Below are 15,287 nucleotides of genomic sequence, written 5' to 3' on the forward strand. Positions count from 1 at the left end.
TTTTCTTTGCATTAAAAATCTTTATTTCATAAATTTATTGATATCGGGTCGAATCAATCTTGTCAACTGAATCTTATTAGTGATTTGAAAAAGACGTATAGGTCCACAAACTATCAAACTGAAACCTTCTCGAGACCATAGACTAGAAGGGTGGCCTGGACCGCCTGGTGGTCTAACACTTGTGATTTAAGAGTTCGTTTCCTCGTATAATTTCAAGTTCGAAATCTCCTATTACTATCAACTATTACGGAGCTAGTCATATGAAACTTTATTCCTACGCTAAAAATTAGTCGACGTCCGTGTAAACCGATCCATACAGATTGAATATAGAAAAGAAAACAAATTGGAGGGGTGGCGTGGTTCCACTAGAGGATGGAGTAAGACAGGCAGACTGTCAGGGGAATCTGTGCTGGGGGCCTGGATTTTATACAGGAACAAGAAGCCAAGTGAATAAGCTTGAAATTTGTGGAAATTAAATACTAGTATATAGTTTGGAGTATCTTTCACTGACGTGGTAGGTTGTGCAACTACATAGTACTAGTAGTATTATAGTATCTGAGTGAAGTATACAGATATACTACGTATTTATATATTTGTCTGTGGGTTTGGATCCCATTTTTGAATGATGCTGCTACTGCTTGAACTGCGGAGTTATTTTATTGGGGAAATTTCAATTGAGTGGAAATAAAGACAATTAAAATCATAGACACAATGGAAGACAATTTCAAATGCAAGGTCAGTAGCGGCCGGACGCAGAATTTGTATAAAGCGGGACTCCGAATCACATGTATTTTTATGTTGAGAACAAAAACTGTAGTCTATAATATAAATATTGTTACTCATTAGTTCTAAGCAGAAAACGAGATTGTCTCGCATTCTATAATCACGACTCAAAAATTGTCGAAAACTTGAAATTTCAGGGGCTTTATACAAAAACTTTATCCATTTTTTTCACTCAAGAAACGTGCATGGGCGAATCCTATTGAACTTTTTCAAATAAACCTGAATATATAGGATAGTTAGCGGGACAATTGGGGGGTGTGCAAGGACCCGGGCCCCCGCTTGCACCCTTCTTTGTTCGCCCCTGTGCACGATAAGATTGAAAGTAATACTCCCTCCGTCCCATTTTTATTGTCCATTTTCGTTTTTCGTGCCGTTCTTTCGACGCATATATCTTCCAATCTACAATGTTTTTCATAATTTTGAAAACTTTGTATTATAGATCTAATCGAGAACTATCAAACAAGATCCATATTGCATATTTTTGGAGATTTATATTGGAAGATATAGACGTTGAAAGAACGACACGAAAAACGAAAATAGACAATAAAAATGGGACGGATGGAGTAGTAAGGATATGCTAGAATCAAAGATGGAGCCATGATTTTACCTTAATGTAGCGAATGAATATATATAAACTTTAGATAGTAAAAATCAAAATAACGTACTATAACCTATACGATGTTTGTCACATGCACGTATCACAACTAATGATTGTTGCTTGACATGCTGCTTTCTCTTATTCGGTTGGTTTATTCCCGTTAATGTTGATCTAACACGTTAATATGAACAGTATTGCATGAAAGATTAAGTTTGAAGTTGGGTTTCTCCCTTTTTTTTTTTTTTTTTGGGGTCAAGTTGGGTTTCTCCCTTTATCAGTTCAAACTAGGAAACTAAAGACTTTTTATATAATAAAAAAATCGTGATAAAAATTTAATGGTAATTTGGGTTTTTTTTTTTCAATATAATACTCCTCCGCCAGATTTAATAATCATTTTTTAGAATTCGTGTCATTTTTCAATCGATTATATCTTCTAATTTATAGTGTTTTACGTGATTTCGAAAACTTTGTACTATAGAACTAATTGAGTTCTATCAAACAAGATACATATTCGATATGAAATTCATTACGAATTCAAAAATATAACTTATTTTTTAGCTAGTTATAATAGAACTAAAGACAATTAAATTCGAACAGAGCTGAGTGGTAGCATTTCTCAAAATTGTTGCAGTGATAACTGCTACCAGTTATCTCTTGGCTCCATCTTCGATGATTCATGTGGGGACCAGAGTCTTCAAAGTTCATCGTCTTCATATATACTTCGTGTTACGTAAATGTAGTTGAAGACGACCACTCAATGAGAAAATCTCATTAGGGTCACGTCAGAGACAAGGATGCAAGATTGCAAGTTTTGGCTGTTTGAAAGTGCAAGTTTTATACGTGTACTACCCAAAGTCCGTTATCTCGGATCCTCTCTCCATTTCTCTCTCTCTGTATCATAGTAATGGATACCGTTCCGTACCGGCCGGTACGTACCGTTTTGACGAAGAACCGGTATCCTAACACCCCAATTTCGTTCCGGGCTCAATACCGGCTGGTATCGGACTTTTCGGAAAATACCGGCCGGTATCGGGATACCGGCCTTTCCGGCCGAATTTTACAGAGTTTTTTTTTTTTTTTTTTACTTTTTCTGGTCCCAAAAAAACAAAAAAACTTTTTTAAAAATTTTAGCAAAACACGGACTTAACCATAGTACGTGCGCGAGGCTTAGATCCCGGATTTGCACCCCCCTTGCGCACGAATAACCCGTGACGCGCACCCGGTTAATTAGTTTCCGAATCAGTTTTTCCAAATTGCCTTCGGCCACGGCACATTTTTCCGAGCCCGCGAGACCTCTTATTGGGTTCTCATTCACAAGTTCACTAGTGTGCAAAGTCATTTAAAGTGGAAAAGAGTTTTGTAACTAAGCAATGTGGGACTAGAGAATCTCTAGTAGAGATATTTCATGATGAATTGTATGATATGGGGGATTTTTTTGAATTATAATTACATATAATTATTATATATATTGTAGTTGCGGTAAATCCGAAACGGTACCCGGTACCTAACCGGTACCGGTACGTACCGTACCAATAGAAAAATCGATACCCTGTCCGAAACGGTATTCAAAACTATGCTCTGTATCTTCCGAACATTTTAACCTTAGGAGGATACATCATTAATAAGGTCATCCAACGGTAAAAACTTAGCTACGTTGCCATTCCTCTTTTTAAGAGGGCTATTAGCTTTTTGAGGAAAACGACAGCTAACGGGGTGGGTGCTCCGTTTCTTTTGTTTCCCTTATTTGCTTTTTTACTCAATTACAGAGTCTCTCTCTCTCTCTCTCTCTCTCTCTCTCTCACAGCATCACCATGGCGGCAGGACCAACCTACTTTACACCCCCATCTCAATAAAACACTATTCATACCACCTCCCCAAACCCAACTACTCTTCTGAGATTTAAAAGAAATTGTTTTTAGAGAGAGATATGAACAGAGAGCTTTCAAGTTTAATGGCGTTTGATTACTGTAAACATTCAAAAAAATTTGAATGCTCTAGTTTCTACCCCCTGTATTTATGGAGTTGTTTGACGTTTCGAGACTCCAAATGTGGTGGGATTTTTCTGGAAACACTAAGCCAGCCTTTGAAATCGAAAATGAAAAAACAATGGGAGTAGACTGGTAGAAAGGATTTTGCACTCTGTTTACTTGAAGAAATTGAAGGCAAAATTATTGTTACATGAATCAATAATGATCAATAGTAATTGATATGAACTAAGAAAATTGTTGTTTTGTGTCATTTCTTGATGTAATACTTTGCTTCTGCAATTTGTAGTGTGAGAGAGAGAATTAGGGTTTTCTTTGACACAGGTAAGAACTTATCAGAGGAAACAAAAGGAAAATACTCAGACAACACTCCCTCAAAATGGACACAGTTAGAGGGGCTCTGGTTATGGATCGGCCGATCATCTTCTTCATCGAACCGCCGGCTGAATTTTCCGTTGATGAATCAGAGAGAGAGAGAGAGAGTTGAGATTTGGGTTAACTTTTAAAAATGGAAACGGCAGAAGTGTTCCCGTCAAGTTGCCGTTCTCAGGAAATGTTTGCAACCCTTGGATAGCCTTATTAATGAGGTGTCATCCTCAGGTTGAAATGTTTAGAAGATACTGAGAGAGAGAACTGGGGAAAGGATCTGAGTCCGGCCATAACTATTCCCTCCGTCTCTATTTTTTAGTCTCAAATAAGCATCTTTTGCTATCCCGAAAGTATTGTTTCACTTCAAAACCAAGAGGGTAAATAGTTAATGAAATTTCCCCCTTCTACTTTCAAATCAATAGTAGTGCAAAAATTTTAGAAACGCAATAGGACAAATAGAGCATACAATGATGAAAGTGTAAAATAGATAAAAGTGGTGATCAAATATGCAATGATTATATTCCCGCATTTAGTTGGAATTTCAAAAGGAACCAAAAATTGAGAACGGAGGGAATACTTTTTTTCCCCCTTCTGGTAATCAAATGAAGAGATCAAACAAAATAGGACAAAAGTAATTTTTTTTTGGAAAGAGAGTATCAAATATAACTGTGTTGGTTATTATCTTCCGAATTTTTTGGTAGTTTTGCAAAAGCACTTTTTTTTACGAACAAGATCATCATCCCATATATATTAAAACAAAAAGATTACAACTACAGAAAACACTTTTGAAAGATGCAAGACATGAGCGAAGATAAGCCGTAATGGTTCATCAAATTATCCAAAAATCTCTCTAACAAGAGATGACAGAAGAAAACACGTCTAAACCCGGAGATGAAAACAGGTCCAACATTCAGCCTGATAGTTCAACCATAAATTTCTGTAAGGTTCGAGAAAAACTGCTAGTTAGGCCTGGGCGCAGACCATTCAACTCTGAGAATGAGGTTATCATAACCATACCCATTGAGTTTGGCTATAGCTTTCTCAGCATCTTCCTTGTTCACAAAGTTGACAAAACCAAAACCTCTACTCGTGCCGGTCTTCTGATCGAGAGCAACGTAAACTCGGCTCACTGGGCCAAAAGTACGGAACAGCTCGTGCAAGTCTGCCTCGCGGGTATCCTCAGAGAGGTTGGTGACCCTGACAGAGTTCTCATCGTTTCTACGCCTCATGTCGGACCCAGTTCTCTCTGCACCCGGTCTCTGGCTGGGAGGAACATAGGCTCCCTTGCTGGGTCCTGAAGTAGTAGTTGGGACTTCTGATGAAGGGGGTTTGTCAATGGAGCCATCACCTTGTGGAGCGAGATCCTTGTAAGGGCATCGTGATGTCCAGTGGTCACCTTTCTTGCCACATGTCCGACACACCATGAGAACAGCACCTGCTTTTCCGATTTGAGCCAAGGGATCTCCGGCATTCTTTGTTTCTTCAGGTTTGCTACCTGTTGGCAAGTTCAGAGTCAGCAGGAAACAATTAAGAACGTTGCTTTTGAAACAAAATCATCAAAACACCAATGCACAAACAAGACGACGCACATAAAGATGCTACAATTCATGATTAACCACAGAACAGCTTGATGTCACTGTGAATTCACAAAAACCACCTCATCATAAAGATTTAACAAATCCTCCTTGTCAAATAATGGCTGATGCTAAAGAGATGGAGAGACTCACTAGAGTACAATACTAGGATGTTAGAATGTTAACACAGAAACACCTGATATGATTGTGATGTTCTGAGGGTAACCAGCTTTGGAGACCATATTGACCAGCTAGGAAATTAAACTAGAGCTAACACTGCAAGGCATATCAATGCACTGAGTTTTCTGCTTCTACTTCAGCAAACTCGACATACCTCTTTATAGGTGAAAAATAAAAATTAAAAAAAAAACTCCACAGAGATGAGATAATCGTTGAAATATGCTAAAGCTATTGGTTGTGGTCCTTGTAGATGCTCATGCTCCTAAGAATCACATGATAATCACAGTAGCAACGGGATGACTGGACAAAAGTATATTGAGCGATTGAAATCAAACAACCACTCCCACTTGTAATTACCAATACCCATCGTAAGCTGTGAAATCAGAAACTAGCACAAATTTTACGAGGAAAACACACATCGCGCCCACAGATCTCAACCCCAAGAAAAGCAATGCCACATCACATGGACAATTTATTTATCCCTCGACTCGGAGTACCAGTGCCCACCAGACATGAAAAGAGTAAGAAATATGCTGGCATCCATAGCTAAATTGGATACTTGGATCCTCTAATTTTTAACGTCGCTGAGAGAAAAGAAATTCACATTTTAACTAAAAGGACCTTGTCTAGACTCTACCTGGATAGAATATAGGAATCTCCTTGTCCTCTGGTCCCAATGTCCCACTTAGTTTCACGTACATTTCAACATCTTGTGACAAAGCATTGTAGAACAGAGGCTATACATTACATATTCATGTACCCGTATCCACCATTTGGAAACATATTGTAGCATCTTAAGCTCAAGGGTTTAAGGAGCCTGACGAATGACACACACCCTCACCCAAGATCAGTATCCAAGTAAGTATGACCAAAATTCTACAGGACAAGCAGCGTCTGGTTTGTTCATGTGGTTCCTGTCTCTGGAAACGGTAGGATGAGGTGTGAGTTCGAGACAGGAAACTAATGCTGTGATGTCTTGGGTCCTTAGTAATCGAGTGTCTGTTCACCTTCTGCCACACGAAGGTCTTCATGATCTAGTGTTGGTCGTTTCCTTACTGAACTTACCTTTTGGCAAAATAGTTCCAAATTGTGTTGTCTTAAAGTAGGTAGGCAGATGACTAAACAAAATTTGAGGTATAGGCTCCGTTTGTTTCGATGTTTTTTCAGAAAACAAACTTCAAACTCTTATTTTCCGGTATTTGTTGGCACATGAAAAATATTTTCAGAGAGAGAGAGAGAGAGATCTGAGAAAAAGGGAATTGAACGTGGTCAAGCCTAACAATCGAGGAAACTTAGCAATGAGAATTGCAGTAGAAGGTGGCGGGTTCATTTCGGAAAATAACTTACGGAAAATTTAAGGGCAAGTCATTTACATGTAAAATGTTTTCCTCATTTTTTATACAACCAAACACCGGAAAATAGGCAAAACATTTCACCAGAAAACATTTTACGCTCAAACAAACAGAGCCATAGTGTATACAACTTCCATATTAAGTCACACTATGGCCTCGGTATGGCCAACAGTCTTTTCACATCAAGGAGCCCCGATGAATCAGTGTGAAGCGGGACAAAATCATCAACAACCTTAGTGACCTATAGTCTACTAGTAGAAACGTCTTTTAAATTTTCAAACCCAAATTAGTGGCCATTAGTCTCGCACTAATAGGAACACCACCAAAATTCTCCTCCTTTATCCCACATAGCCAGTATTCTGTATATGCATTGGAAAACATTTCTTTTAAATTCATTATAAGAAAACCCGAAATTTTCAAATAGTGCCTTTTTTTCCTTTGCCTATTGTTATACCCGTGAGGCCAAGGGTCTCAAACCCACTAGGAGCAACTTATTCTAATCACGTGGCCAACAACCTTTTCACTACTAGAACCCCCAATGAATGAACATGAAACAGAACCAACAACAGCATTAACACTTTCCACATCGAGAAGCCACTCCCCTTACTACTAGGAATCACAACCTTAGTGACTAGTAGTCTACCAGTAGGAACTTCATTCGGTGGTCACTAGTCAATAATCTCCTTAGCCTACATAGAATGACTTCTTTTAGTCAATATTTCTGAAATCCACATTTGGTGGCCATTAGTCTCACACTAATAAGAACCATGTCTTCCCTCCTTTATCCCAGTCTAGTACACCACTTTTTGAAACTCAATGAGAAGAAAAACGAAAACTTCCAACTAGGGCCATTTTCCTTCTCCTTTCCCCATTTAAGTGGTGAGTGGTGGCCAGCAGTCTTTCTACTACTAGGAGGGTCTTTTGACCAGGAACCCCAATGAATCAACATGACACAGCACAACAGTATCAACACCTCCCACAAATTAAATCCGCTAACCTTACTAGTAGGAATCTTAGCCGCATAATCCTTCATTAGGGACGTCCGCTCCTGCTCTCAATCCTTGCTCTGCGCTCGGACTCTCAATCCTTGCCCTCAAGAATTTTAGTACTTTGGGATAGTTTTAAGAGATGCTTTTGCATTTGCATTAGCTACGAATTACACCCGTAGTGACAAGTAATCTGCTAGGAGTAGGATAAACTCCATTTTGTAGCCAATAATATCTTTAGCCTACTAAGGACAACTTCTTTTAACTTCATAATTTTGAAGCCCACATTTGGTGGCTATTAGTCTCACTCTGATAGGAACCAAATTTCCCTTCCTTTAGCACAGGTGGACAATGGCCCAGTAGTCTATTAATCTGCTAAGAACCATTCGTTTAAATTTGAAGACAAGAACCACCACTCCCATTTTTCCCCCTTGTAAGCGACCGGTGACTAGACCCACTTATTTTAATCCACGTGGCCAACAGTAACATTACACGGCATCATGCGATCAACCGCATCGACATCAAATGCATTTTGAAGCAAGTAGTTTTCCTACTAGGAATCACTCCACTAGTGACAAGTTGGGTACTACTAGGAATTCCATTTGTGGTTAATAATCTTCTTAGCCTAATCGGAACAACTTCCTTTAAACTAATAGTTGAACCATGAACCCATATTTGCGGCCATTAGTCTCAAACTAATAGGAACCACAATGTAATTTGATGACAAGATGAACACACACCTTTAATTTGAAAAACCATCCACATATACAAAATAATGTCTGATGACTTAAGCCAATGCAGTTTGATGCTCATTGAAGTTTTCCACCAACACCAATGAAGTTTTCCACCAACACACAAATAGATGCGATGCAAATAAAATCTTTTCCCATATAAAATTGATTACAAGAATATTAGCATCTAACTAAATTCTACCACCCAGATAAACGTGAATTCGGACGCCAAACATATGCATTCCATCTTTCTTTAGAGACGCAGACGTGAGAACTAGCATTCCGAGTGACAATCACTCCATTTAAGTAAACCAAATACGACAATCTTCCAAATCAATGGGACAATCGCAACCAAATTACCCTCTGCCAATGAAAAAACGAGTGGGAAAACCAAAATCCCACATATTCACTCACCAAAAATGAACAATCAAATCAAGAACAAAGTACCACCGACAGCGTACCAGGAGTGGAGGAGCCCTTGGGCGCATTAGTGAACAAATTAACCAGTAGAAAATTCAAAACCCTATATATTCACTAACCAAAACTTGCAAACCCCACACATTGTACAGTGTGTTCGCATCAGATGTCATAATTTCAACTATATACTCCTTTCCCCTTTGGCCAGGTGGAGACAGAAACAACGGTGTTTAGGTTTAATATGGTGGTCCAACGCCTAGATTAGACAACCAACTAGTCAGCGCCTAGGCACTTGGCACCCCTTTCCTGTCTGACTAGCGCCTAGGGATTTTTAGAACATTGAAATGAATTATATAAATGAATCATATAATATCAATAGATGTCTTCTTAAATCCTTTTTGTTAATTAAGTACTTTTTTGGCTCGTCCTTTTTGTTTGCCTTTTTTCCAATTATCAAGTATGGTAAAAATTTGTATGCTGTAGGTAATTGACCCCACCAGCAGTAAATTCTTTCTGGCTCCGCCCTTGCAAGAAAAGTATTAAACCTAAATACCGTTGTTTCTATCTCCACCTGACCAAAGAGGAATGCGCACCAGGAGGCAGGAGCCGTACGGGCGCATTAGCATCAGTGAACAAATAAAACATGGTATATGCTTTTGGCACTCTACTTTTTATAACCACCCTCCAAAATTTATCTCTCATTGTTCGGAATACACATAGCCTAATTCTCAAAACAAACTAAAATACAAATTTTTTAGCGCAATAATAATAATAATAATAATAATAATAATAATAATAATAATAAAGTGAAGTGGAGAAATCATTTTCCGAAAAATAAACAGCTGAAAATAAGAACAGAGTAATGCGTACCATGAGCCCTGGGGCGTTCAAGGAGGATCTCTTCGGTGGAGACCATGGTGAGCCTGCTCCCCACGTCCTCGTGTACGGCGTCCCCGAACTTGGGCCAGGACCGGCGCTCGATGGCGCGCTTGCTGAGGCGAGCGTTGGCGAGCTTGCGGACGCGGGTGGTGGTGGTGACCTTGACCTTGTTTCCTTCCTCGTTGAACTTGTACTCCACCACCTTCTTTATCCCGTTGTGGTCTGGCCCGATCACCTGACGCGGCGGGAGGAGGAAGTCGAGGCCCCCCTCGCCGTCGTCGTCTTCGTCGAGCTCTCCCCAACGGACCTTGTTCGGCGGAGCCGCATCCATCACCATGGCTGCTAGAGAGAGAGAGAGAGAGAGAGAGAGATGGTGGTTCGGAGTTTAGAGGGAGAAACCCTAGGGTTATGGGATCTAGGGTTTTCTTCGACGGCAGAGCAAAGTGTAGAAGCCCTTGAAGCTGAAGAAAGAAAGAGAGAAAAGATCAAAATCAGAGATTGGATCATAAGCGTGTGGGAAAGATCCGAATCGCAATAGGGATCAGCCCAATAGTCTTCTGGGTTTATGGCTCAACCCACTCAAGGGGCCCAATAATGCCTGAACCACCCACACTTTTACGGACTGAGCGATGCTGCTGCCCCCTCAAAAAGGGCAGCACACCGTGATGCCCCACCGAGTGAGGCCCACTCCGATCTTACTTCGATTGATCGGAAATGTTCACTTTGTAGAGCTCATCGCGTAGAATAAGTATGAATAAAATCAGCTCGATCGGATATTATGACATGCCTGATAAGAACACATATAACTTGAAAATAACGGGCTCCAGAGGGTTTGATCTAGTGTTTCAGATCCATTCTTTTCAAGATATAGGTGTTTCGATAAGGCATTTCATTATCTCTAATCGAGCTGATTTTTTCGCAAACTTGTTCTACGCGACAAACTCTTCAAAGTGAATGTTTCCGATTAATCAGAGTGAAACCAAAGTAGACCCCACTCGGCAGGGTAGCAGGGGCAGCACGGTGCGAGTATGGCATGGCAATATTCCTTGACAAAAATAACGGGGTTTAAACCCCTTTCATTTAGAAAGGAAAAAAAAAACACATATATACACACATACACACAAAGAGGTCCATCTTTTGCATGTCTTTAAATTTGCCTATCGTGTTGTCCTTATAGGTCCTGTCTTAATTTCTTTCTTAGATTTATGAAAAGAGGTATGAAGCCAGTTTTAAGTGGTTGGGTGCTTGTTTCCAGTTCATCTAGTCTTAGGTTTAACTCTTTCAACTCCCACTAACACACTAAAGTTTTGGCCTTTCTCCCCAAAAATAAAATTTTAAAGGAAAAACATGGGGAAACAATAAAAAGTTAGTAATTGTTTTCCACTTCGTCAATAGTGAAGGGAATGAATGGTGATACTATGAACTGATTCCGTGTCCATTAGAACAAAAAGCATTTGCCAGGGTAATTAGTTGGCCTTAAGTTTACCCCTTCATATTTTCGGGCTTTTTAAAGGGGGGAGTTTCTTGCGGTGAACTTATGGTACCAGCTGAATGCGAAAACAATAAGTTTAGGTACACTCCTACCAACCACTTCTCTCTCACATATGTGTGGGGCCCATCCTATAATTAAATATACGGGACCGACACGTATGTGAGAGATGAGTGGTCGGTAGGAATACGTAGCATTCCTCGTGCAAAAAGGGGGCGTTTGTTGCAATTGAAAGCTTTTGTTGCAGTTGAACTTATGGTAGCAGCTGAATGTGAAAAAGTGGTGTTTGTTGCAGTTGAACTTGTGGTGACAGCTGAATGTGAAATGCAAGAGTCAAGAAGCATTAGGGGAAAAAAGCTTCTCAAAAAGCCAACAAGGGTCAATTTATTTTCATAAATTTAAAGTTGTTTTTTGTCCGTAAGTAGAAAGCATGCAAACACCTTACCAAGCTTTCGAGACCAACAGAATATGTCCACCAAGAGATCATATATGCCTTGGCTGTAGAGTTTGGATAGTCTTGCTTCTTTTGCCTCTTGTTTTTTCATCGAGGAACAGGCAAATGCAGTAGTGAATAACCAACGTAGTCCAAACTAGGTTTTGGAGAAGTTATGTAACTCTTAACCTCACATCGGCTAGTGCATCAAACTGAAGTACCAGTTCTGTCGCCTCGCATAAGAAGGAACTTGTGAAAATGCAACCCGCAAGGTAAGGGTTGAAAGGAAATAGGGACCACTTGAGATTGATATCTATTTGACACAGGCATATCAAAAATGAAATTTGAACTAACAAGCGCATCATGAACTGTCCTTCTACTTGTTAACTTCATCTTTTCAAAGTGATAGCAATGTAGACAATCCATTGCTTATAGTTCGGTGTTGGAAGCTGAAACTGTACATGTGGGAATACTATACACACGACAAGGAATTCCAGAGCGATGAACCTTTATCACAGGTGAGGAGCGGGGAAAAAAAAAAGAGCACAACTTAATTTTGAATAAGATTACCAATAATCTCCGCACGAACAAATCCCGTCTCTAAAATGGTGAAACCGGTTTACATCTCGGACTAGAATCTCTCTGTTTACGAACTTGGAAATGAACTTCGTGACAGAATGACAGTCTTCACACAGCCTCAAGTTCTTGGTGATCCGAATGGTCTCCCCTTTACTGCTGTTAATCAGTCCGAAGGCAACTGCTAATTTTTCACTATGACCCAATACGATTTGTTCCTTCTCTTCTTCACCAAGATCATAGAGCACAACTTTAGTCGCTGGCACATAACCCTTCTCCTTCATCTCCATCGATATTTCTAGCAACAAAGCGTGGACCTGTTCAATTTGTGGACTGAGTTCCTCGACCGATGTGAATGAATATATCTTCCTTTTAATTTCAATCCAACTGCGACCTGAGACTTTCTGCAGTCCCCGGTCATCAAGCAACTTCTTCACTCTTTTTACCTCATCCCACATCTTAGCTTCTGCGTAAATATCAGCTAGAAGTACATAATTCCCTGCATTTGTGGGTTCAAGCTCAAAAAGCCTTTTGCTTGCTCTCTCTGCTAGTTCAACATTGCAATGTACCCGGCATGCTCCAAGGAGAGAACCCCAAGCGTCCTTTCCCGGCTCAATTCGCATATCTTCTATCACCTTAGCTGCTTCATCTAATCGATTGGCACGGCCAAGAATATCAACCATACAGGCATAGTGCTCCACACTGGGATAAATTCTATGTTCTTTAACCATAGACTGAAACAAAAGTTTCCCCTCCTCAACAAGCCCTGCGTGGCTACAAGCTCCAAGGACACTAAGGAATGATATGGCACTAGGAGGGATTCCTTGGCCAATCATGTCATTAAAAGCCTTGATTGCATTTGTTCCGAATCCATGAATCCCATAACTTGAAATCAAGGAATTCCAAGAAACAACATCTCTCTTATCCATCCGATCAAAAATGCTTTTGCCCCATTCCAGATTACCACATCTTGCATACATGGTAACAAGGGTATTCATAACTGGCAAAATTGAATCAAGCCTTTTTCTAAGTATGTACCCATGTATCAACTTACCTTGCTCCAAAGCAGCTACTGCTGCGCAAGCTTGGAGCACACTGACCATTGTCACAGAATTCGGAACTGAACCTAGGGTCTCAAGCATCATCATCTCACGAAAAAGCTCCAATGCTTCAAAGGCCATACCGTTCTTCGCATAACACGCGATCATAGCGCTCCACGAAACCACATTTTTCAACGGCATCTCATTGAACACGCAACTCGCATACCACACACGCCCAAACCTCGCGTACACATCCACCAAAGTAGTCGTACCGTGGACGTGGGCCTCGTACCCGTGTCGCAACATATGGGCGTGAATCTCCTTCCCTCTCAGCAACAACCAACCCAAGGTCTCTGAAGCAACGCATGCCTTCAACACATAGGTGTACGTAAACCTATCCGAAGGAATCCCAATCCAATTCATCTCGCGGTAGCGGCTGAACACCTCTTCGCTCCGACCCGCCAAGGTAAGAGCCCTAAACAACGCATTCCACACGTACACAGTTCTGTTAAAAATTCTGTCAAACACCTTGCGTGCGTGATCAATGGAGTCCAATTCAGCGTACATGTTGACAAGTTTAGTGGCCAAAAAGGGGTCCTGGTCGAACCCTCCATTTACAAGGTGAGAGTGAACGGTCAAGCCGTCGGAGAGAGAGTTCTGTTGGGCGCAAGAGAGGATTAGGAGCTCGTAGGTGCGTTGGGTTGGGTTGGGTTCGTGAGAGAGGGCTTCGATGGCTTGTTTCAGCCTGCCTTTTTTACAAAGAGATTGGATTAATTGATTGTTGGATGAGGTGGTGGCGGCGGCGGTTGAGGGGCGGAAGGTGACGGAGTTGTGGTGGTGGTGGGAGGAAGCTTGGATTGGGTGGTGAAATTGTTTGGGGAGGAAATGTGGTAGTTGGACAGTTTGGGGAGCCTGAAATGACCACATCACACGGGAACTTTCACTCTACTTGTTGCAGAAGTGTTGGCTGTTTTTTCTCCTGTTCTCTTAATAGTACGAGAAGATTTTCGGTGCCGAGCGGGTACCACGTGGTGCCCGCTCGGCGTGTCCAGGTTGTCCATTTCGGTTTTGGACTGCTCGGATTTGGAGAGATAAAGAGGAGAGAGAGTGTTGGGGTGAAAGGAGAGAAAGTGTTTCAATCTGAACCGTTCAATACACTTTTGGACGGCCAAGATGTGTTGCTTGGGCACAATGTCGGCAGGGTGACGTGGTACCCACCCGGCACCCAAAACTTTCTCAGTTAGGCCCCGTTCCAGAACTTGAATAAGTTCTTATTTTTTGTTCAATAATAAGAGGTGTTCTACAAACAAAATAAGAAGTAAGTACTTATTTTTTGGTTAAGGCAACTTTAAGCTCAAAAATTATGTGTTTATGCAAATAATTTTCCTATCAATATGGATCTTATTTGATAGATCTCATTGAGATTTTTAATACGGTGCAAAAAAAATTGAAAAATTATTTTTCATTTACTTTATTTTTGAGTTTGAAAATGTGAAATAAGCTGCTTATTTGAGTTTTTTGGAACAACCCTTCTTATATTTCTTTGAGAAGTTCCAAAATAAGTACTTATTTTTTAAGAAGGTTTCTGGAACGGAGCCTTAATACTATCATATAGTAGGAGTAGTACTAGGTATGGATACAGGGCAATCTTTCCATCTTGATTATTTTGGTGATTTTGGGAATACCATTATCCACCACACATTTTCTTAACGGTCTGTACATTTAATGTTGGCTCTGCAAAAATGTCCGGTGGATAAAAGTGTGGGGCACCACCGACCAAGACCACCAAATAAATTTTCATCTTTCTGTGCTTGTTGAAAGTCGGTCTTGTTTGGTTGTTATGGAAGACAGAAGCAACAGTAGAAGATTCATAAATTTGAAATGGGATGTTCAAG

General features: G+C 40.4%; 2 protein-coding genes across 2 annotated transcripts; both read right to left on the bottom strand.

The window, feature by feature from the left end:
• Positions 1-4,537: 4,537 nt before the first annotated feature.
• On the bottom strand, positions 4,538-10,439 carry LOC131316759 (uncharacterized). Its single transcript, XM_058346198.1, has 2 exons — positions 9,846-10,439; positions 4,538-5,230 (listed from the first exon to the last, which is right to left on the bottom strand). The coding sequence occupies exons 1-2, from the start codon at positions 10,189-10,191 to the stop codon at positions 4,695-4,697; spliced, it is 882 nt and encodes a 293-aa protein (XP_058202181.1). The 5' UTR covers positions 10,192-10,439; the 3' UTR covers positions 4,538-4,694.
• A 1,616-nt stretch (positions 10,440-12,055) lies between these two features.
• Positions 12,056-15,012, bottom strand: LOC131316768 (pentatricopeptide repeat-containing protein CRR2, chloroplastic). Its single transcript, XM_058346209.1, has 2 exons — positions 14,998-15,012; positions 12,056-14,376 (listed from the first exon to the last, which is right to left on the bottom strand). Exon 2 carries the CDS (start codon positions 14,317-14,319, stop codon positions 12,343-12,345), a length of 1,977 nt encoding a protein of 658 aa, XP_058202192.1. The 5' UTR covers positions 14,320-14,376; positions 14,998-15,012; the 3' UTR covers positions 12,056-12,342.
• Positions 15,013-15,287: the final 275 nt, after the last annotated feature.

The sequence above is a fragment of the Rhododendron vialii genome, chromosome 1a (assembly GCF_030253575.1).
Source record: "Rhododendron vialii isolate Sample 1 chromosome 1a, ASM3025357v1".
In the NCBI taxonomy this organism is placed as follows: domain Eukaryota; kingdom Viridiplantae; phylum Streptophyta; class Magnoliopsida; order Ericales; family Ericaceae; genus Rhododendron; species Rhododendron vialii.